The sequence below is a fragment of the Larus michahellis genome, chromosome 17 (genome assembly GCF_964199755.1).
Source record: "Larus michahellis chromosome 17, bLarMic1.1, whole genome shotgun sequence".
NCBI lineage: Eukaryota > Metazoa > Chordata > Aves > Charadriiformes > Laridae > Larus > Larus michahellis.
In genome coordinates, this window is record NC_133912.1 from 8,431,924 (window position 1) to 8,452,695 (window position 20,772).

The 20,772-nt window shown below is 57.5% G+C and overlaps 1 protein-coding gene across 13 annotated transcripts in view; it reads left to right on the forward strand.

Annotated features, from left to right (window-relative positions):
• Window positions 1-10,774, forward strand: part of CADM1 (cell adhesion molecule 1) — a 165,158-nt gene extending 154,384 nt beyond the window's left edge. For 11 of the 13 annotated variants that reach the window (XM_074561438.1, XM_074561439.1, XM_074561440.1 and 8 more), the window contains 2 exons: window positions 7,163-7,294; window positions 8,506-10,774. In XM_074561438.1, coding sequence (XP_074417539.1) covers window positions 7,163-7,294; window positions 8,506-8,624 — 251 coding nt within the window. In that variant the 3' untranslated portion in view covers window positions 8,625-10,774. The other 2 variants (XM_074561451.1, XM_074561452.1) reach the window with 1 other exon arrangement.
• Window positions 10,775-20,772: the final 9,998 nt, after the last annotated feature.

Sequence of the window (20,772 nt, forward strand, 5' to 3'; positions counted from 1 at the left end):
GAGCCCAGCTCTCCGTCGGGAGCGCTCCGGGTGCCCCCGGGAGTACCGGGGATGCCGGGGTGCGTGCCCGGACGGCGGTGCGGCGAGCGCGGGGTGCCGCGGCGGTGTTTGCTCAGTCTGCTGTTCCTTGCAGGTACTCCTGTCCCGCTAAACGCGTCGCCGGAGGCTCTGCCAACTGTGCAATTAAGTAATGCATCCCTTGCCTTCCGCCCAGGTAGCTAGCTTCCAGAGCTGTCCTCGCTTCTCCTGGTCCGCCTGTGTGTCTCCCTGCCACTCGCAAACCTCCTCTGGTTCCTGAGGCGCGGAGGCGGCGGGGCCCGGGCAGGGCTGGCCTCGCACCCCCGGGGCTGCTGCTCCCGCAGCCTCTCTCGGCGGCCCCGCGGGGCTGGGGAGCGCGGGCGAGCTGCTGGGCGGCCGGGCGTGCGTACGGGGGCGCGCGCGGGCACGGACCGGTGCGTACGTACGTACGGGCTGCTGCGTGCGCCGGGTGTGAGGAGTCGGCTCCCCGTCCAGCACAGCTGTACCCCGGTCCCCTGCGGTGCCCGGCGCTCCCCCGCTCCCGGTGCCCCGCTGGTACAGCGGCCAGGAGGCACCCACGCGTCGGGTTTGGTTAACTTCATCCAAACCTGATCGGCACCTTTGTTCGAGGGGGCTGCCGATGAATCGACGGCTGGCGGGGCTCCCTTTTCCGGCAGGGAGGAGGCTGCGGGAGCAACCGATGGGCATTGAGCACCTGTCGGAGGGTTAAATTTATGAAAACAAAGGGCATTGTTTTTATGAAGCCACCTTGAAGCGGGTCGCTGAAGGGGAGCTTATTGATTGAAGAAGGATGAACTCCTCGAATTTCTCTGGCTTAAATTAGCCCAAATTCAATTACAATACGGCAAACCGGTTAACGCTGCTCTTTAACGGTCCGTCAATAAATTAGAGCAGGGGTAGCGCGCTCACTGCCGCGCCGGCGTAATGGATGGCGTTACTGCTCATCCCACCGTATTCCGGCGGCGAGCTCTGGCCTCCCACGTGGCGGGGAAGCGCTTCGTCGTGTTTCTGGAATAACGGCCGCCTGTTCTTCCCCCGGCCCTGCCCACCAGCCCCCCCTTCTCCTGCTGCTCTGTTGTTTGGAAAACTCCGTCCCACCAAAGAACTAACGGCTAATTCGGCGGGAAGATGTTAGTTCTAGTGTTCACTTTCCTACCTGGCAGCAGAGAGGAACAGTTGCCTTCACCGGTTTTTCAGAAGCGGGCAAGTGACTTAAGGCCCTTAGCAGCCACATCGTCACCAGCAGGGATGTGTGGGAGCTTAAGTCACGGTGGTGTGTTAATGATTGAATTAACTAGACTTTAACGGGTGGAAGGAAAGATCGCCAGGTTCGGAATTCTGCAGAGGAATTGATGTAGGTTTCCTTTTCCCTCCGGTGGTGCAGGTGTGAGGTAACGCGGGAGGCACGGGAGCTGGCGACGGAGTTAGCGTCTATAAACTTACGTACGCACACACAGGTTCAGCCCGTGCTGTCCTACATCAGTAGCTTGAAGTGAATTTTCGCCCAGAAACAGGAGAAAAAATTTTTTGTGGCATCGCAGCGAGAAATCCAAATATGCCAAAACTAACGTCCGTGCCGTGTTTTCACAAAAAACCTCCATCGGTTTTCTGCTTTTACAGCAGAAGTGTGCGCAGAACAAGGTCAGGGCTGGTGGGAGGTACCCCAGAAGTATCCCAAAACGTTGGTCTACCAAAGGAAAGGCAGGCAGGAGGGCGAGGAGCGAGGACGGGCAGCGGGCGTCTGATGAGAACAGAGTGGCCGTGGGAGTGGTGGCGTCTCCGGGCGCTGCCCCCAGCGCCGGTACTGGGGGACGGAGACGCGTGGTGGGAAGCGGGGCGGGAGCCCCCAGGGGAGGCGGTGAGGGACGCTTTGGGAGCAGGAATCGTCCCGGGAATGGTGCTGCGGATCCCAAACCTGGCTTTTCCAGCTTCACAGCACCCGCTCCCGAGAAGTCGGGGAGCACTGGAGCTAAAAATAAAGTGGTTTGAGCCTAATAGAGTTCAGAGGGGGGATAATTGAGATTTAAACTGCGGGCCAGCGCAGCCAGCCAGGTCCGGTCTGGGCTTTCTCTTCATCTTGAGAAGCTGCCACTTAAAAAAGGGTGGAAGCTGGAATATGCATAGATACATGCAGATATATTTTAAAGCCTCATTAAAAAGAGAATCAAATGGAACCTTTTCATTGAGTGGATGGGAGGAGGAGAGTCTTCCATCTGCTAAACCTCGCTGTAAGCGCTTGACCCACATTGTGCGGAGGATGCTGCTAAAATCCGCCAGCTTTTTTGTACTCTTGAGCCAGGCCGCGGAAAGCTATTTTTAAACAATTCCCTCTGCAAAAATGTTAGGAAATTGAGATCGCTAACACATTTATTTTTTAAAAAATGTCTCCCCCCCCAGAAAAAAACGCCACACCACAATGAACTGGGAGGTTTAAAACGCAGGTGTTAGTTGACAGTACTTCCATGGCAGATAAGCAGCTAGCCGTCTGCTACGGGTCGCCCTGGCTCAGAGTAAGTGCCGTTAGCGTGGCGTTAGCGTGGTGTTAGCGTGGCGTTAGCGTGGCGGCAAGGAGGAACCAGCCACAGATGCCTTTCTCTTCTGTCTACGGACCATTTCGTGAGTCGCACTTTTTGTTAAAGGAAAACTTCAGGCTTGGCGTTCAAGTGGTGTAATCTCTTTTTTGTTGATTGCATGAGCAGTTGATTACAAGAATAAGCCAAAACGGGTTTAAAGCTACCGAAGTCTCTTACTGGCCGCCACTCGAAGCGGGACTCGAGTGCTCTCTGCTGCTGCGTACAGAGCTGCGTCTCGCGCAGAGCACTTTGAGCTCCATCACACCGAATTTTGGCATCCCTCTAACGCCGGGCACAACCGGACTGTTCCCGCAGGGGAGGCTTCGCAGCACTTTAAAAGGAAAATTGGTTTATTTAATTTCTTCTTAATTTTTTTCCCCTGCATCTCTGCAGTTCTCCCGAGTGGATTGCACCATTATCGCTGCAAGTTTTCCTTTAAGGTGCTTTGGCGCCGGGCAAAGCACCCTCCCGGCGACACGGGGGGCAGCCGAGGTGCCCCGGAGCCGCGCGTGTTGGTGGCAACACGCCGCGGTGTCTGCACCTCGCCGTCCCCTCCCCGCCCTCCTCCCGCTCCCAGCCCCGAAGAACCCACAAGCAAACCAGAAACAAACCCCTCGTAGAAAAAATTCTGCCTATTCGGTTTAAAGGCCAGCGTGCTCCAACGTATGTTAACATCTTAATGGGAAAGCTCTGCATGTATACATTCACTGCTCTCTGACAAGAGGGAATTAAATGTCAGAAGGATTTGTAGCATCTATAATTGAATTGGTGCTGAGAAAAGCAAATCTTAAGGAAGAATAACATATTAGGATTAGCAAATAATGTGGCATTTTGTCAGTTCCTGCCATCTCGTCTGTTCCCTCTTCAGTAATAAAGTTGCGATTTCTTTTTTCATCATAGATACGAAGCGGGAATAGCTTTTGTGAATCGGAGACAGCATCTTAAAGCAGAACCCGGTTTTTAAGGTCAAGTCTCTCTTTCTTGGCGCAAATGTGGGGAATTATTCCTTGTTCCACAGAGCCGACACTTTGCTTTTAATTGCCAAAGAAGTCGTGAGTGACAGAAGGTGAAGTGGCGGCTCCTGTGCTGGTGCCGTTCGAGGCGCTTTGCTTGGAGCAGTGTCCAGAGCTGCCGAGGGGGGTCCGTGGGCCGGCGGCCGCCGGCTCTGCCTCGTGCTCCGCGCCCGTGGGCAGAACCGGGAGCTGCTGTGGAGCAGGTGGAGTTTGAGGAGACGCGGGAGCTGAGGCGGAGAGGAGGTGTGGAGGGAGGGGTACCTGGCAGAGGGAATGGCGTCCCGCTGGAGCGGCTTGTGCGGTGAAGAGCCATCCCTGGGGAGCTCCGTCTGAGGGCTGGAGTAGGAGCGCGGCGTTGGCGGTGCCGTGGGCATGGCTGGCTTTGCCGGGGGATGGTGGTCCCCGGCCTCCAGGGTGTCTTGTGTTTACTTCCCTGCCTAAGTAGAAGGAAAAATACATGGCGGGCCTAAAAGAATGTCAAATATTCGAATTTTTCTTTAAAATTGCAAGTAGTTTACCTTTGGAGAGCAAATCGATGCCGCGTGGGAAAGATACGAGGCGGATTTAATTTTGATGAGTCTTTTACTGCCTCTGAATGTGGCGCCTCTGCTGAAGACGGACCTTCCGGCAGTGTCACCTTTGGGCCAGGGAGGGTGGCGGGGGAACCCCTCGCTGGTGGCCGGTGCTGCCGCAGTTGCAGGTGTCACTCCCGGGGCATCGACGTCCCACGCAGCTGCACCGGGACCCCCCGAGCCTCCCGTCGCTGCCAGCCTCGTATACCCAGAGACAGAGCACCGGGTAAGTCAGGGTGCACTGCCGCTGCCTCGCCGGCCGGCGATGAGACGCTTCGCAACCATCCGAGGCTCCCTCGGAATATATTTTAATTTTTATGTAGTGTGTAAGCTGGAAGATGAACTATTTAGCCATGCACATAATAAAATAAACTTGCGGCTGGCACTCCGCAGAGGTCGTCTTTAACAGAAATAATTAAGAAAAATGGCCCTGCGTGTGCCAGCGGACGCAGTGGGACTGAATAAACTGCTCTGTCCACAACTGTTTGCTTTGTGCCGAAGTCCCTTCTCCGGGAAGGGCTGTCTCCCTGCTCCCGCCTGGATGCCGGTGGCGGGGACGCCGGGGGGACGTTGGGGCGCCGTGGGTCGGTGGGAATGGGCCACCGGGAGGAGCCCAGCGACCCCCCGTCAGGCCTCCTCTTTCCTGAGCTTTAATTTATGGTGATTAAGAGAAAATGGCTCTTGATGCAAAATCCTGCTCTAAGCACATTATAGAGCCGTAACTCAGCGTGTTTATTCCCCTCAGCTGTTCCAGATGTCAGCCAGACATTCATCCTCCCAGGCCGGGATGCTGCTGTCACCTCCTTAGTGCGGTCGTGTGGAACTGGGTGCTAAGTTTCTAAAAAAAACCCACTTAAAAAACGGAGCGGAGCTTGTCTACAGCAGCTGCTCCAGCGGATGGGCCGGGTTGGTTGCTCTGCGGAGAGTCAATCTTTCCAGGCCCGCGGCGAGGGGCGCGGGGAGCAGGCTGTCTTCGGGCAGCGCTGCCCGGAGTGCCCGGGATTGCTGGTTTTCCCCAGGTTTTGTCCCGGGCAGGCGGCAGAGGCTTTGCCCGGGCGAGACGGGCCGCTTGGCACCTCGCTGTGCCGCTTCCCCGTCGGCGAGCGGGGCCGGGAAGCGTTGAGGGCACGGTCTGCTCCTGCCGGAGGCCGGACAAAGCGTCCCTCCTCCTCACGTGCTCTCAGATCGCTCTGGCACGCTCTTCCCACAGGGAAACGACTCGGATTTAGGCGATGTGGCAGCGAATGCTTTTGGAATCTTTGTTTTTTGCCCCGGGTTTTAGCTCGTCAGAGGGGTTGTTGACAAGGACCCTCTGCCTGCGGCACTGGGAGGCCACTGGCCGTTGTGTCCCGTCACGTCCGCCTTGTGCCAGCCTTGTCCCAGCTCAGCCCAGGACCCCGCTGCCGGGAGTTACTCGGAGAAGCGCTCGAAGGCTTTTTTTTCTCAAATTGTTTTAATTACAAGGCGCTTGATGGTGCTCTCGGTCACGAGTTATTTACCTAGGTCCCTCGGTCCTTAATCTTGGAGCAGAATTGGAAATATCGATAGAAAGCGTAAATCCCGGGCTGCTGCTGGAAAGCTTTGTATCAGGTTTCAGCTCAAAAGAGCACCATTACCTTTAGCTGTCACGGATCTGTACGCTTGATCGATAAACTTCAAATATTATTAGAGGTGGAGGCTTCAGAGATTTGCTCTGTTCTTTGGAGGGAGACGGAGATAAATCTTTCTTAAAAATTGACTTGCATTTGCACTCTCAGTCTTCCTGGTAAAATGCATTTCTCTTAGGTGCCTGGGCAACTGCATGCGGGACAGATTTATAGGCCATGTGCTTCTTGTAGTGAAAGATTTAAATGGTAAATCCTTCACATATGACTTCACAAATCATGTAAAGTTAAAAGATTTTTACCGTTTCTGTTGCTGCTGTGCTTAAATTGTAAGGTATGGCCAGTAAATCATTTTAATGGAGGTGTCGCGCTCGACTCAATAAAAAAAAGAGACAATGGTTTAGCTTCTATTCCAAAATGTTAATGTATTAATCAACGGGAGAATAATTGTTTTTTACTACGTTATAAATCTCGGTTGCCATTAGGATTGCAGGGAGGGTTGATGTAGCTGCGTTCTTAAATTAAAATTGTTTACACTGCTATACATTCATTTTACACGGCCATAGCTCATTCTGGGTTCATTGCGGAGTTGTTCCTCCGCCAAATAAGTCATTCCTCTCCCGGGTGACGGCCTCCTAAGGGAGAGGCGCTTCTGAAAGACGACTAATTGCGTGGTGAGGAGTTAAAGAAATGAAATAGAGCGGCCGGAGGCACTGTACGATTATTGCTCGCTCTCTGCTTTTGAAGAGGTCCTTACAGTCTGAGCCAGGAGTTCCGTGTCCTCCGACATCGAGAACTGCGCTGATGAGCAAAGGTTGTGTTTCCCGCCGGAATGGCGTTAGGCTGGGGAGAGGCTGGCTGTAGACGCGTTGACCACGCTGGGCTGGTTGGGTTTTGGTCGAGGAGTCGGTGGGCTGAAGTTGAAACGTTTCCAACAGGGCGCTCGTTAATGATGTTTCTCCAGAGCTAACGATTAATATTCCCATACTGAGCCACTATGGGCTGTGCCCCCGTCCCCCGGGGAGGTTGAAATTTGGGGAGCGTTCTAGGGAAATTCCCCAAAGCACGTACCCACCACCAGCTCCATCTCTCCTCTCCCTCTCCCAGCTGTCTTCCACGTGCGTAGTCGTAGTGCTGCTGCTTATAGCCGAGAACACCTTGCGAGTCCAGCCGCCAGATCAGTTCGGCTTTGGGCGCCGTTCCGCTGCCCGAACTCATCTGCCTAGATAGCTCCGTGCTTTACCCCTTTTCCTTCTGAGAGCACAAGGGTGGCTTGTCCCATCTGAGAGCAGCTGCAGCCAAACCCTTCAGAGCGCATCGTAATAAGTCCCGAATTCTTATTCCTCTTCTGATCTCAACAGATTCTCGTGCAGGTGAGGAAGGGGCCATTCGGAGCGTGGACCATGCGGTGGTTGGTGGCGTCGTGGCCGTGGTCGTGTTTGCGATGCTTTGCCTGCTCATCATTTTAGGGCGATATTTTGCCAGACATAAAGGTAAGACAAAGACCGAAACGGGAAGAAGAGAGGAGGTGGTACGAGCTTCCCCCTGCTCGTGGTGGGCTGTCCCAGGCGAGAGACACCCCCCTTGGTTGCTCTGGAAGGATGTCTCCCGAAGGGCCTTTGGGATGGGGAAAAGGAGGAAGGCTGGAGCAGCCCGTGGATGTTCTGGGCACCGGGGCTCAGGGCAGGAGGACGGTGGTTGACCCCAGACAGTGCCTGAATCTGGCGTGCCAGCGCCGAGGCCGGCGGGTGGTGGTGCTGGGGGAGGACCTTCCCTTCCGAGGCATGGTAGCAGCAGGATGCCTGACAGACGGGGTCCGCTCTCTTTCTGGAGCAGCAGTGCGCGTCACGGGGCACGCTGAGCTCTTCTCGAAGAGCCCGCGGCACCGCCTGTGACAGTGCCGGGTAGCGGAGACAATTAGTGCGAGTAACGATGTGCAGAGCCGCGCGGCTCGGCTCATCCCCGAAGCTTGCAGCCCGCGCCTCGGCACGCAGCCTCAAACGGGAATTTGGAGGTCCCTCTACAACACCCAGTTGACCTGAGCTAATACACGCGCCACGTGAGCTTGGGCTTGTGTAAAACGGTCCATTTTGGGAACTCGTTACACCTTCCAGAGCAAATCGAACCCCCCCCCGAATTTGAGCGGTGCCCTGTGTACGTGTTTGTACGAAGGAGCTGACGGTCACTGGGGGTTATGCAGTACGTGTGGAAAAGCTGACGGAGGATGAGTGGCTGGTTACGGCCGCAGCCGGGATGGAGTGAATGATGTTGAGAAGAGAGGAGAAAGGGAAAAACAGAACCCACAAAACTAAAGCACATCAGGGGAGAGAGAAGGGGGAGAGGAAAGATTTCTCTCCTCTAAGTAAAGCGTATAAAACGCAATTTTACCGATATGGGTGTGCTTCTGAGAGGGGGAAATGGCTGTGCCCTAATTTCTGCTCCGAGTCAGACGGCGCAGAGCGGGACACGCCGTCACGTGTCGGAGCGGGGACGGGGGTGCCCAGAGCGTGGTCGGTCCTGGGGCTCTCCAGCCCTGGCCGTTCCCGAGGAGCAGGAGCGGGGAGCTCTGCGCCGGGCGGCAGCAGCCCTGCTTCTTCTGGCACTGGCTTCCCGTGCCCCAGCCTGGTATTTTCGTGGTTGAGGTGTTTTTTTCCCTTTCCGCTCACGGCTTCGTCGCTCGCTCAGCCTCCCGCTTGCCTTGCAGGTACGTACTTCACTCACGAAGCCAAAGGAGCAGACGATGCGGCCGACGCAGACACAGCCATCATCAACGCAGAGGGAGGACAGAACAACTCCGAAGAAAAGAAAGAGTACTTCATCTAGAGCAGCCTTGGTTTCTATGAGGTGTCCAACCGTGGACGGTTACTACTGGCCCTATTTAAACGCTAAAGAGACAGTGATATCAGAAGTTGCGACCAGCTTGTGTCTTTTTTTTTAACGAAAAAAAAAAGCAAATGGGTGGAGAGCGGTGAGGCTGGGAGGGTCCGGGATTTGCTGTGTAAAAATATTCCTCGTAAAGTACACTCTGCTGTTCGACACCTCAGTTCGTTTGGGTTTTCTTTTTTTGGCCAAGTCCAGCTTGGATTTAGTTTAGTGAAGTCATTTGCAGAAGATTCTGTGCCTTGTTTAATTTCTGTTCGTGGGGGTCGGGGGGAGGCTGGGAAGAAGAGGGGCTTCTGTGCGTTAGTTCCCTTCGGGTTTCTGTGGCTCTTCGTTTCCCCGTTCCCGGTCCCTTTCTGGAGTTGCCTGCTGGGACCCCTTGGAGTAGGTGGCTTTCTCTGAAGGTGTTTCTCTTTCTTTTTCTCTTCACCGTTTCCGTTCCGAACTCGAGCTCATCGGAGGAGAACCAGCACATTTTAGATTTCGTAGTTCGCAGTTCAGTGTGCCCATCTCCCATCCCCCTCTATCGTCCTCAAGGCTCGGATAACCGAACGACGAGAACCCCTTGGTGGCTGCCCGTGCTCCAGGTGCCTGCCGCGCTGGCGACCAGGAAAGGGGCTGGAGCTCGGCAAAGGCGCTGCTCGGCCGCGGGGAAGCGGGACGGGGGGTTTCCCCCCGGAGGGATGCTGAGCCCGTCTCCCCGCCGTGCCGGGGACCGCTGCGTCCCGCTGCCGGGGGCCGGAGGAGGCAGAGCCCCCAGCTCCAGCCGTCCTCTCCCGTCCCGCCGCGGCCACGGGTGACGCGTCCCCCCCAGCGCTGGAGCCGAGCAGCCGGACCAGCCAAACTGCCTTTTCTCTACCCGCTCAGTCAACCGTGGGAATTGGCGTTAAAACGCCAGTGCTAACTGACTTACAAAGCCATAGGTGAAAAGGAGAACGTAGGTAAATTAGAATCCGCAGTGACAGGTAGCCGACCGCAGTGAGAAGACGGTATTAAAATTATATATGCTGAATTTGGGGTTTTTTTGGTGAGTAATCTTGGATTTCGAGCGGTACTTTTTTTTACTGTGTTTATGTGGAAGGTGTATGCTGATTTATTTAAGGGAAACATTAATCTTAGCATCAGGTTGGGGTTTTTTTTAGGGGTTTCGGGGGAAGCGTTTTCGTGCGTTTTGGTTTTTCGTTTGGTTTTTTTTTTTTCCAATTGTTGTTCTTGGCAGAACCATTACAATGCGGGAGTCCTTTGGGAACGGGATGGCCTGACGGCAGAGCGCGAGTCCATTCTCCGGCAGTCTTCTGTCTTTCCCCTTTTCACGAGAAGAACCTCGCCGAAACACCCTTTGTTTTTTCCCCGAGCAGATTTTGTCGAGCGCAGCTCTTTTCTGAGCCTTCAGCCCCATTGCCACCCCGGTCCCGGCGAGAAGCCGCCGGCGCGGGGGGGCCGGGGGGCTTTTAGGGTGCAAACATGCGCGGGGGCGGGATCGGCAGCCTGGTTTGGAGCAGCCCATCTTTGTTTTGGAAGTGTACAGTAGTGCAGTGTTACCGATGTAACTTTGACTTACAATGTTGACATGTCTCAGGTTCATGTGTTTTGATTGGTGTTTTCCGTCTCAGGTAGATTGCAAAATTTCGGCCCCACACATTGGAAAAAAAAAAAAAAAAAAAAAAAGAAAAACAGGATAAAAACCAGGAAATTATGAATTTTAGTTGTATATCGGTTTATGTATTTTTTCTTCAGTATACAGTGCACTGTTTGAAATGTATTGTTGAGTATTACTTTGTACAGCTTTAGATCATTAGGATTTTGGAGCGTGAAGAAAGAACAACCTTGTTTAAAGGCGTATTACAAATGAAGGAGGCGGAACCGATGCTAAACAACCTTGTTCTTTATTCACCCGGCCTTTTCATTTTTTCCCCTTAGGCCAGTTCTGTTTTAAGGTGTCCATGGAAGATGTGACGATGTAAGAAAATACATATCCATCTGTTCCCATTCACATTTTGTATTGGTTCATGTATACCATTTTTACAAAGGAAAAGAAGTACTATAAAATATCTGTCTTCTTAATAAAAAAAAATTAATGTTACAAACCCCCAGCTCGTTTGGCACTCTTTATGCCCTGCCGCGGCAGAGACGATATCGGGCCGTCGTCTCGGGTGAGCTGGTCTGCGGGCTGCACCTTGCCGTGAGCTCGCTCCGATCGTGTCTTCCTGCGCTGGGTACCTGCCGCGGTGTTTTCTTACGGAGAACGTCGACCTGTGGCTGGTATCTCAACCTTCCCGAGCTGCAGGGGGGGCGGGGGGCGGCCCCGTACACAAGCTTTTAACAGCAGACAAATATTTCAATGCTGCGGCGGCAGGTGAGCGTTGAAATACGCCCCCTCTCCGCCCCGTTCCGATCTCCAGTGCCCTGCTGGCTGTTGCCAGGTTTTCTTGCATCTCCCTTTACAACGCTGGGGATTTCGGAGTCGCCATGCGGGATGTCGGTTCGCCTCGGAACACCAAGCCCAGTGAAACGTACCGCCAGGAGGAATCGGCTTCGCCACCGCTCGCCCTCAGCGGAGCCATCCGCGATCCCGGCGTCCCTTCCTCCCCCCGCGTTTCCCTTCGCCGCGTCTCCTGAAATGGGGTTACGAGGCAGCTGCAGCGCCGAAATTAGAAGCATCAATCTTTTATGTTTGGGACAAAGGAGGAGGAGAACAACGCTGGCTTGCTGCTGCGGAGCTGCTACCGAGAGAGACGCTGCCGTAGCGCCCCTGAGGAGCCGCGCGCCTGGGCTGGGGCTGCCTGGCCGCTTCTCATTGCAGGGGCCTGATGAGGGGCTAAGAGCTTTTTCTGAGGCTCGGATCCCATTTCCTAGGTGGCGGCCTGGGATAACGCCCGCTCCCGCGGCATCCATTGGGAACGGCGCTCCCCCCGCCGGCTGAGGGGCAGCAGCGATGGGGGGATGCCGGCCCCAGCCCCATCCCGCTCCCCAGGGGCCAGACCTTGTGGGTCTGCACCTCGTACCCTGGTGAGCGGCGCGCCGGGAATGCGGCGTATGGAGGGTCGGAGCGAGCCTGGGCAGCGCGGCTCAGCCCCTGCGCTCGGCCGGGCCGTAGCTCCGGTGGGTCCGATTTGCCAGCCCTTGGCGGCAGATTACCTCCCTCGCGCGCGTTCCGCTCCTCCGAGTGTAAATGAGCGCTGCTTTAGCCGGCATTGCAGTGAAGGGGAAAAGCCAAATTCCATCCCTTGGGCTAATATTTTAACATCTGAGTTAGTACAACTTAGAAAATAATTTCAGTCTAATGGCCAATAAACGTTTAAACCGGCCTTGTCCTGCTCCAGAAGGCAGCCGGGGAGACATTCCCTGCTGTATGCCAAAGCTCCTCCCCGAAAAACGGGGGTGTACGGTCAGCAGGGCGGCGGGGTTGGGGCTAGTGGGAAGGTACGGCAAGGTGACCGCAGAGGGGGGAAGCTCCGCCAGCCCCTGCTCTCCGGCCGCCTGCGAACCTCCTCGCTAAGCTTAGCTAAAGAAAGAAACTTCAGTTAAATAGATAAACTTCAGGGAAACAAACAAACTTTAGTTAAATAGGTAAACTTTAGTTTATATATTTATCCAGGAACAGCTGGGTCGGGGGCCACGCCGAGGGGCGGTTGCTTCCAGTTTGGGTGCTTGGCCGGTGCAAAACCCGCCGAGCTGCCCCGGCGCAGGGGCAGGCGCAGCTGTGTATAGCGGGCTGGGCCAGCTTTACTGCCAGGGCTCGCAAAAACCACCCGAGCAAGGTAAGAGCAGAGCGATCCCTCGCCGTACGGGCTCTCCTAGGGAGAACCCCTCGGAGACGCCGCGGGATGGGGACCTTCGCGGCTCTGCTGCCGGCGGGTGCGGGCAGGCGGACCCCGCGCTCGCTCGGGTCAGGATGTCTCCCCATCCCGTGTAAGCTCCGCTCCTCGCTCACCCCTCCGGGCTTCTCCTCACCCCTCCTTGGCGCCGTTTCGCTCCCGCTCGCCAGCCTGGACGCGGCTGGACAGATGGACTCCCTGGCTCTGCCCCCAAGAACCCGGCAGCGCCGCATGCGGTCGGGCTGCCGAGCTCTCCCAGCCCTTCTCCCTCCCAGCTCAGGCCTGCCTAATTAATAGCAGGTTTCAGCCACATGCCTCTGCCTGTTACCCCGCAACCCACGTTCTCCCGGCCCCGTTTCTTATCCCGTTCCGCGGGGCGGCAGCGGGAGTGCTGTAAGGAGTAGGCCTAGAGCAGTGCAGGGTGAATAGGAATAAAGATGACAGCTAGAACAGAACAGCAGAATATAGATAGAAGGGGTCTGGAGAGATGCAGTTCGGCAGTTGCTCGGCCGGCAGCGGCAGAAATCAAAGTCCGGGAGGATCCGTGGGCGCTTGGCAGCCTGCGAGGGGTTTGGGAGAACGCTCCCCTCCGGTCGGAAGGGGACCTGAGCCCCGGCAGGAGCGGGGGAGCGTTCGGCTGCCCCCTGCGGCTTCGTTCCTGTCCGAGGGCTGTGCTGTAAGGGAGACCCGCTTCTGCCCCCCCGTGTGTGTCCCCATCTAACGGCTTTGTGGAGCTGCTCGAGGCCGTCGCCCCGGGAAGGGGGTGACCCCCCGCTCCCCCCGAAATGGCTCCGCACGCAGAGACTCTCGTGCCCTTCCGCACTTTGCTGGGCTGGAGTCTCCCTTTTCTGCTCCCATGTGGCTCCCCACGAGGCGAGGGAGGTTTCCTCCGTCTCCGAGTACCAAGCGGGAAGGAGTCCCCGGTGCGTAAAAAGACCCTGAGACACAAAGTGCCGGGAAGAGCAGGGACGGCTTTAAAGACCTGCTGGCAGTTCCCAACGCTCCGTTTGACCTCGAGCGCTTTCTGGAAATCCCAGTTTCCTCTGAGTGGCTTAAACAGAGACGTGCCTCGTGTCCCGACAGCAGCAGTGAAGTCCTTCACCTCCCCGCCAGGTCCCGCGTGCTGGCTCTCAGCATCCTCTGGGGTGACTGCGATTCCCTCCCCTTCCTCAGTGCCACGCGGATCCCTCGCTGCCTTCGCTCCTCTGCGACCCTACCTGCGCAGCCCGGGTGTCGACAGCTGGCTGTTAACGGTTGGGATTTGGGATACAGAGCCTTCTGCTCGCGTACCCCGGGTTAAGCATCCCTCCCGGCGGCGCCGTCCCTGCCCCGGCAGCCCTGCCCTCTCCCTCCTTGCTGCGACAAGCAGGGCCAGCGGCGCCGGCATCACCTCGCCCGCCCGGAGCAGGCAGGCATGAAACGAGCACGCGTGAGATATGAAGGCTGCCGGGAGTAAAGGGAATATTTGATCAGACGCCCCCCCTCTCCTCCACACCGGGCTCGCGGCATCCCCGGGGGCTGGCACCTTGCTGCCCGCCCCGCTCCCGGCAGCGCGGCAGCTTGGCAGCGGCTCCGCAAAATGGCAGCCTCAGAGGAGTTTCAATGGGATGGGGAAGGTTTTCTCCAGCCCGCGCCTCTCCGCGTGCTCGCCTTCCTCTGCTCCCTCGCACCCCCGCCCCTGCTCCATCCCCGCTCGGCTGCATGCCTGTGCCTGTGATCCGCTTTCATGTTCCCTTCCCCGCCGGCAGTGCCTGGGCCCTTTGCCTCTCACCGGGACGGGGGGTGCTGCCCGGTGCCCCCCTCGCTGGGGCGAAAGCCTGCGGCTCCGTCCTGCCTCTGCAGACGTGCCCTGTATGTGTGCCGTGCCCCAGGCGTTCATGTTTTGCCGGCTCTTCCACGCTTCCCAGCCGGGATCCTGGCATCAGCACCTCCTCCTAGAGTCCTTTCAACGAGTCCGGCGGAGCCACCCGTCCAGTGTGAGACTTCACACTATCCGGGATGATTCCTTTTTTCCCAGCATTGGAAAACAGCCTTCTAACACAGGAGCAAGCTGCAGCCCAGGCGCAGCATCCCAGGGATGCCATCCATCCCAGGGATCCCATCTATCCCAGGGATGCCATTAATCCCAAGGATCCCATCCTTCCCAGGGATCCCATCTATCCCAGAGATGTCACTCATCCCAGGGATCCCATCCTTCCCAGGGATGCCATCCATCCCAGGGATCCCATCTATCCCAGGGATGCCATCAATCCCAAGGATCCCATCTATCCCAAGGATCCCATCTATCCCAGGGATGCCATCTATCCCAGGGATCCCATCCTTCCCAGGGATCCCATCTATCCCAGAGATGTCACCCATCCCAGGGATCCCACCCTTCCCAGGGATCCCATCCGTCCCCAAGCCCCAGCCCAGGGCTGAAGCCGGTGGTGTTCCCAAAACAGCTCCCGTGTCACAGGGAACTCGGTCCCCGCCGGGGGACAGGGTGCCCGAGCACCGCTCCGAGCGTGGCCGGGAGGCGCCGGCAGCCCCTGGAGCTCTCCTTCCCCGGCCGTCCCCGTCTGCAATCAGCCCGATTATGTCTGGATAATTTTCCCTTCTCTGGGTAATGCTGCTGTTGAGCAGGAACGAGGAGAATGGCAGTGTTTTTCTGTGACTAAGAAAAGGTGTTCGTGGCCTTGATTGCAAATGAAAAATTAAGGCCCCGTGTCTCGCATTCATTCCTACTTGATTACACACCGGTACGTAAACAAATCTTCACCCTGTTGCCTGAGGGGTGTCAATGATCTACCTTTTCTTTCGCTCGCCTCTCCTCCAGCAAATCTATAATGCATTTAATCTTCACCAGTCACTCTCCTCACTTTTTAAATGTCTAATTTGCTGCGGAGCGCAGCTCCAATTCTCCCTGTGCTGCTGCCTTAACTCTCCGGCTCGTCTTTGCCCGATTGCTTGTCTGCTGGGATGGCGAGCCCGGGGTGGAGCTGCTGCTCCGGGGAGAGGGACCGGCGGAGGGGCAGAGGCTTCCCGGCATCACTGTCCCAGGAGGGGCCCCTGCGCACGGGGAGGCGACGGCTTTGGCTCGGGCCACGAGCGGGCCGCTTTCGAGCCAGGCTTGGCCAAGCTTCACGGGTTTGTCTGCAAGTGCCCAGAGTCTTGTCAGCTCTCCCAGGGGCTGCTTGGGCTTGCCTTAGGAGTGCTAATGTTTGGGGTATCAGAACTAAACAGAGGCAGGGCCGGTGCTCTCCCATCAGCGGTGCGAGCCGTGCTGCGCTTCCGAGCTGGGATCGCAGACGGTCCTGTGCAGTCCCACCGCAGCAACCCACCTTTGAACGCTGCCATGGCACCTCTAGGGCCACCAGCCCGCCAAGCCCGGGCCGGGGCTGCCAGCCGCGCGCCTTTCTGGAGCGCGCGTGGCCAGCACGGGGTTTGCAGTGGCTGGCGGGGGGAGGCAGCTTGTTTTCTGCACAGCACGGGCAAATGTTTTCTGCACACTCCAGGCAAACCGGCAGGATTGGCACGAGGGGAGGAAAACGGGGTTTCATGTCTGATGCGCGGCGCTTCCTGGGGGCAGCAGGTGCTCCCGGCCTTCCCCGCCGCGGCAACAGCCTCCCCAGCGGCGTTAGCCACGGCGATGGGGACGCTGGAGCGACTCCCTGCCGGGCTGCCCCTGCCCAGCTGGGGCCAGTTCCCAGTTCCACACCTGCGGCTACTTAGTGCTCAGCCCCAGCAGCCCCTGGGCGATGCAGCAGGAGGGGGCTCTGCAGGTAAGGGGTGTTTTTGGGGGGCTTGGGGCGTGCTGATTCTCGGGGGAGGGGGCAGATATGGCTGGGGGTCTGTGAAGCCGTGGGGAGAGGCCCCCCCCTGTTTATCAGGTGCCTGTGGCCCTTTGGGGATTGCGTTTGCCTGTGGCTGTGTTGCAGCAGAGGGTGGTGCGTCGCTTGCCCGGGAGTGTGTATAAAAGCAGACCTGGGACAGGTGTAATTTGGAAAACCAGTGAGTGGCGGGAGGGAAATTAAGCCTGCGGTAGCCTGGCGAGCGGCGAGTTCAGCAGCAGGTGCCTGGAGCGGTGTAGCGGGCAGTTCCGCCGCGATGTGCGGGGAGATGAGGAGTGGGGGGCAGGACCCGCCGAGGATGTGCCGCCCTTCGTGTGTCCAATGGAAACTCCGTACGTTTTCACCGGTCGGGCCGGCGGCTGTCCCCGTTGGGAGAGTCGGGAGCAGGTGATGCGAAGCATGCCCAGCAAAAGTCCTCGCGGCTCGGAGGAGCTGCTGTTACTTAGCACCGCGGCAGTCGATGTCTTCACACCGGCCTGCTCGTGCCGTGTGTGAGGGATGATTATTCGTGCACGGGCATCTCCCTGCTGGAGGCTGTCTCCCGGCTGCGCCCGATGAGAGCAGTTTCTGCCTCCTCTGAGCCGTTTTAGCTGCCGTGTTGTCTCTGGGGCACGCGATTCCCCACCGCGGGCCCCTGCCCGCCTCCGGCCGCAGCGCAGAGCGGGGCACAACGCGGCTTCTGAACCAGAAACCTATGCCGGGGTTAAGAGAATATTTAACGCTGTTTTTGCGTGTATGTCCTGTGCACGCTCTCCTGGTCCAACAGGAGGCGCGCTCTCCTCTTGCCCCCGCGCACGTAGGGCTTGCTCAGAAGGGCTGCCGGCCCCGCGCGCTGCCCCCGGCCTTGGCGATGGGCTTCTCCCATGGAGCTGCGCCGGGCGCTTCCAGCACATGGGGACGGAGCGAGACAACAGCACCTTTTATTTTTTCATCCTCCGGCGGGTTGTTTCTTTGGCTGTACGTAGGTGAGCAGAGCGGGGACCTGCCCCGGGGGCTGCAGTTTGCCCGGGGGGGCTGCGGGAGCCGGGAGGGGGATCTCGGGGCGCAGCTGCGGGGGCAGAAGCTGCCGCCCCCAGGGCAGGGTGGCGCCTGCTGGTGCTCAGATCCTCGCTGGCTTTGCTGAGATTTCTCAGCCCGTGTTGGAGACGTGCTTGTGAGGCAGGTCTGCTGGGAGCGACGCCTATTCAGGTTATCAAACTCTCCATAAAACTCGCGAGACACCTTCTTGCGCGCGTGTGTGTGTGTGTGTGTGTGTATATATATTTATATGCTGCTTTTTTTTTTTATACTCCATTGAGGTCTGAGGCTTTTCCTTCCACTAGCTTTTATCTAGTCATGACTCCTACAATATTTAATTTTTATCAAAAACCGTAAGCCTTGTATTTCTTTTATGGGTCAGTTGTTCACTCCTTTCCCTTGAGGTTCTCACTGGCGCTGGATAGTGGGCGGGTGGGTAGAAAAAGAGAAGGGGAGGGGGGGAAAAAAGAAAGCTCTGCTTGTTTCTGCCTGTCGACATTTGTCCAAATGACAGGCAAACAAATCAGAGCTCTGAAGGCTAATAGCAGGCACACAAACCTGGCAGAGAGTAAATGGTTGCACGAAAGGGACGTTGGAAACTTCCATCGCCAGGCGGAGTGTCCGGGAAGGTTGTGGTCCGTGGCCCGGGCCGGGCTGGTGCTCTCCTCTCTTTGCATAACCCCGTCTCTCCCACCTCCGGAGAGATCCGGGCATTGCAGGAGCTTAAATTCAGAGACCTGCATCGTTATGGATGCAGCCGCGACCTCCGCCAGCCCGAGTCCGGCACCGGGGTCCCACACAGGCGGGAGTCTGCGGGTGGTACGCGGGGAGCCTGGGCTTCCCAAAAAAGCTTGGAGCTTCAGCAGTCTCAATATCTGGCTGAAAGGCAAATACCCGCTGCTCTCGTTGTCGTCTTCACTGTCTAGAAGGTCTTCACTCAGAATGGAGATGAATAAAAGATCAGCGTTACAGGGGAGAGACAGCGCCGACGGCCGAGGTGATCCACAGAATTTACTACATACGCGGCAGGGATGTAAATCCGGAGGAGATAAGTGCTACCTACCATCCCAAATCGGGTTTAAAGATCCCCTTGCAGCCTCTAGCCCTTCTTGGGGCGCAGGGGGAGAAGGGGGTGGAGGAGCATCCTTGGGAGGATTCCTGCCTTCTCCGGGGCGGGCGTCCCAGGGGTGGTGGCGCACGAGGGAAGCGAGACCCGGAGCCGCTGCCGGACTGGGGACAAGGGAGGAATGTTGTATTTGGGGATATACAAGTGCTTACTGGTTTTTTAGACCCTACGTGCTTGAACAGCAATGAATATTTCATGTCTAAAGCACTAGCTGAAGCGTGGGCAGGCAAAGACTCTCTTCTTCTTCTCCCCCTACCCTCCCCCCCCCCACCCCTTGCTCTTTTTTTTTTTTTTTTCCCAAAGTCAGGAAAATCTGTCACAACATTTATCAGAAATCTGTATAAACTGGCAAAGCGCTGCGAAGAGCTAATCTGTGCAGAGCTAATACAAACGAACAAAGTCACCGCAGACTTGCCACGGGCGCTCCCGATAAGGATTTATCGCGGGAAGTTGAGGTGAAGCAGGAGCCGCCTCTGGGAAGCGGGATGCAAATGCCTTGCTGTGGACGGGGTGGGCCTTGGGGAGCCGTCGGATTGCCCGGGAAGGGAGCGGGGGCTCCCCACGAGGTCGCGGGTGCCGTGCTGTGCCTGCCTGCCGGCGCGGAGCGTCTCCGGAGCGCGCTGCCGAGGCGGGTGGCCAAGGGAGATAAAGAGAGGAGCGGGAGAGGGACGCGCGGTGTGTGGGCGCGGGGTGCTCCTGCTGTTTGTGCACCGGTAGCTGTTCCAGTTGTGCTGCCAGCACACAGAGGGCCGGCGCTGCGTGCCAGGGAAGGGAAAAGAGGGTCCGGAGGGCCCGGGGCAGGAGTCAGTCATGTCCTGCAGAAGGTATTCCTTTGGGCGCCGCAGTAAACGAGACGTGAGCACCAAGAGGGTGTTGAACGCGCTCCGGCTCACATCTTTATGGTCAAGTCTATTACAGACTTGTGGTTTTGTGTCTCTTACAAGCAGTCGTGTTTCCATCTCTCTACTGAAATACGCCTCACTGCGCATCCCCGCCAGCAGCCAGGGCTGTCCCTAGCCCCCCTCCTTCAGCCTGGAGCCTCTGGCTGCCTGGGGTTGGCACAGATCTACTTGTGAGTAAGGTCGCCCCGATCACGTGCCTTCAGGAGCCTCAGGGAACCGCCGGGTGACTTCGTATTTGACTCAAAATGTAAATAGCCCAATCGGTGGGCTGTTGGACCCGGCTGGGAAGCCCCTTCTTTGGGAGGAGAAATGTCTCGCTCCCATCCATTAATGCTGGGCTGCGGGAGGCTGGAGCTCGCCTACCGACGGGAAGGCTGGCGGCTTGTAGAACGGCATGGAAGAAAATTACTGAAGGGGTGAGGGCGGGGGAGAGGGGAAGAAAGCTGCCGGACCTGGTGGGGTCCCAGACGGTTTCCCTGCCTGGCAGCACCATGAGCCCCTCTCCCCCTGCCCAAAGCGGGGCTCGGGGCGCTGCGGTTCCCGCATCCCTTCAGCCACGGTACGAATGATGGCGCAGCCTTCGCGAGCGGCTCGGTGCTGCTGCCTAAAGGCAGGAGAGCTGAAGGGAGCTCCGCCGCACCGTTTGCAGTACGCTCCTTTCTCCCTCTCTCCTCCTGTAACGCGTGGATTCGTGCTGTTATTACTGACCACCCAGGGGACAGGGTCCACGTGTCGCGCTGCAGCCCGTCGGTGACTCTGCTGGGGACGGCTCGGGGTGGCCTGGCCGCTGGAGTGGGCTCTGGCTCTGCCAGGTCCCTGGGCTCCTGCCACGGTGCCGGGCGGAGGCAGGTGAACCGGTCCGGTCCCAGGGCTACCGGACCTGCCAGGGATGGCAAAGCGAGCCCAGGAGCCCCGCGCTCCCCAGGGCCGTCCCCGCAGCTTCTGGCACCAGCGCCAAGAGCTCTGCTTCTGCTCCGCTTTCCACTGGAAGCAAGGCTCCCTCGGGAGCACCGTGTGCCGCCGGCTCCACTTGACATTGAATTATAAGGAAGATGTTTCCTCTGCGTCGGGTGAAATTTGGACACAAAGAAGAGTGCGTCGCTCTCCGCGTGTAATAGCGGGTCCCTTCTTGCAGCACTGCTTGAGGTCACCGCTCCGCATCCTCCCTCTGCAAGGGAGGAGAGCTTGTTTGTCCGCTTTGTTCCTTTCCTTTTATTTCGGAGGGTTAAACGCTGAGTTCTACTGTCAGCTGTCACCCTTCGCCATCTTTGCGCTTGACCTGCGTGGAGAAATGGGCAGGCGTCTCAGGAAAATGGCAGGTTGGAAAGCCGCGTTTCACAGGCTGTTGATTTACTGATTTGCATCGGGCGCCGGGGCTGGGAGCGGGCAGAGGCGGCG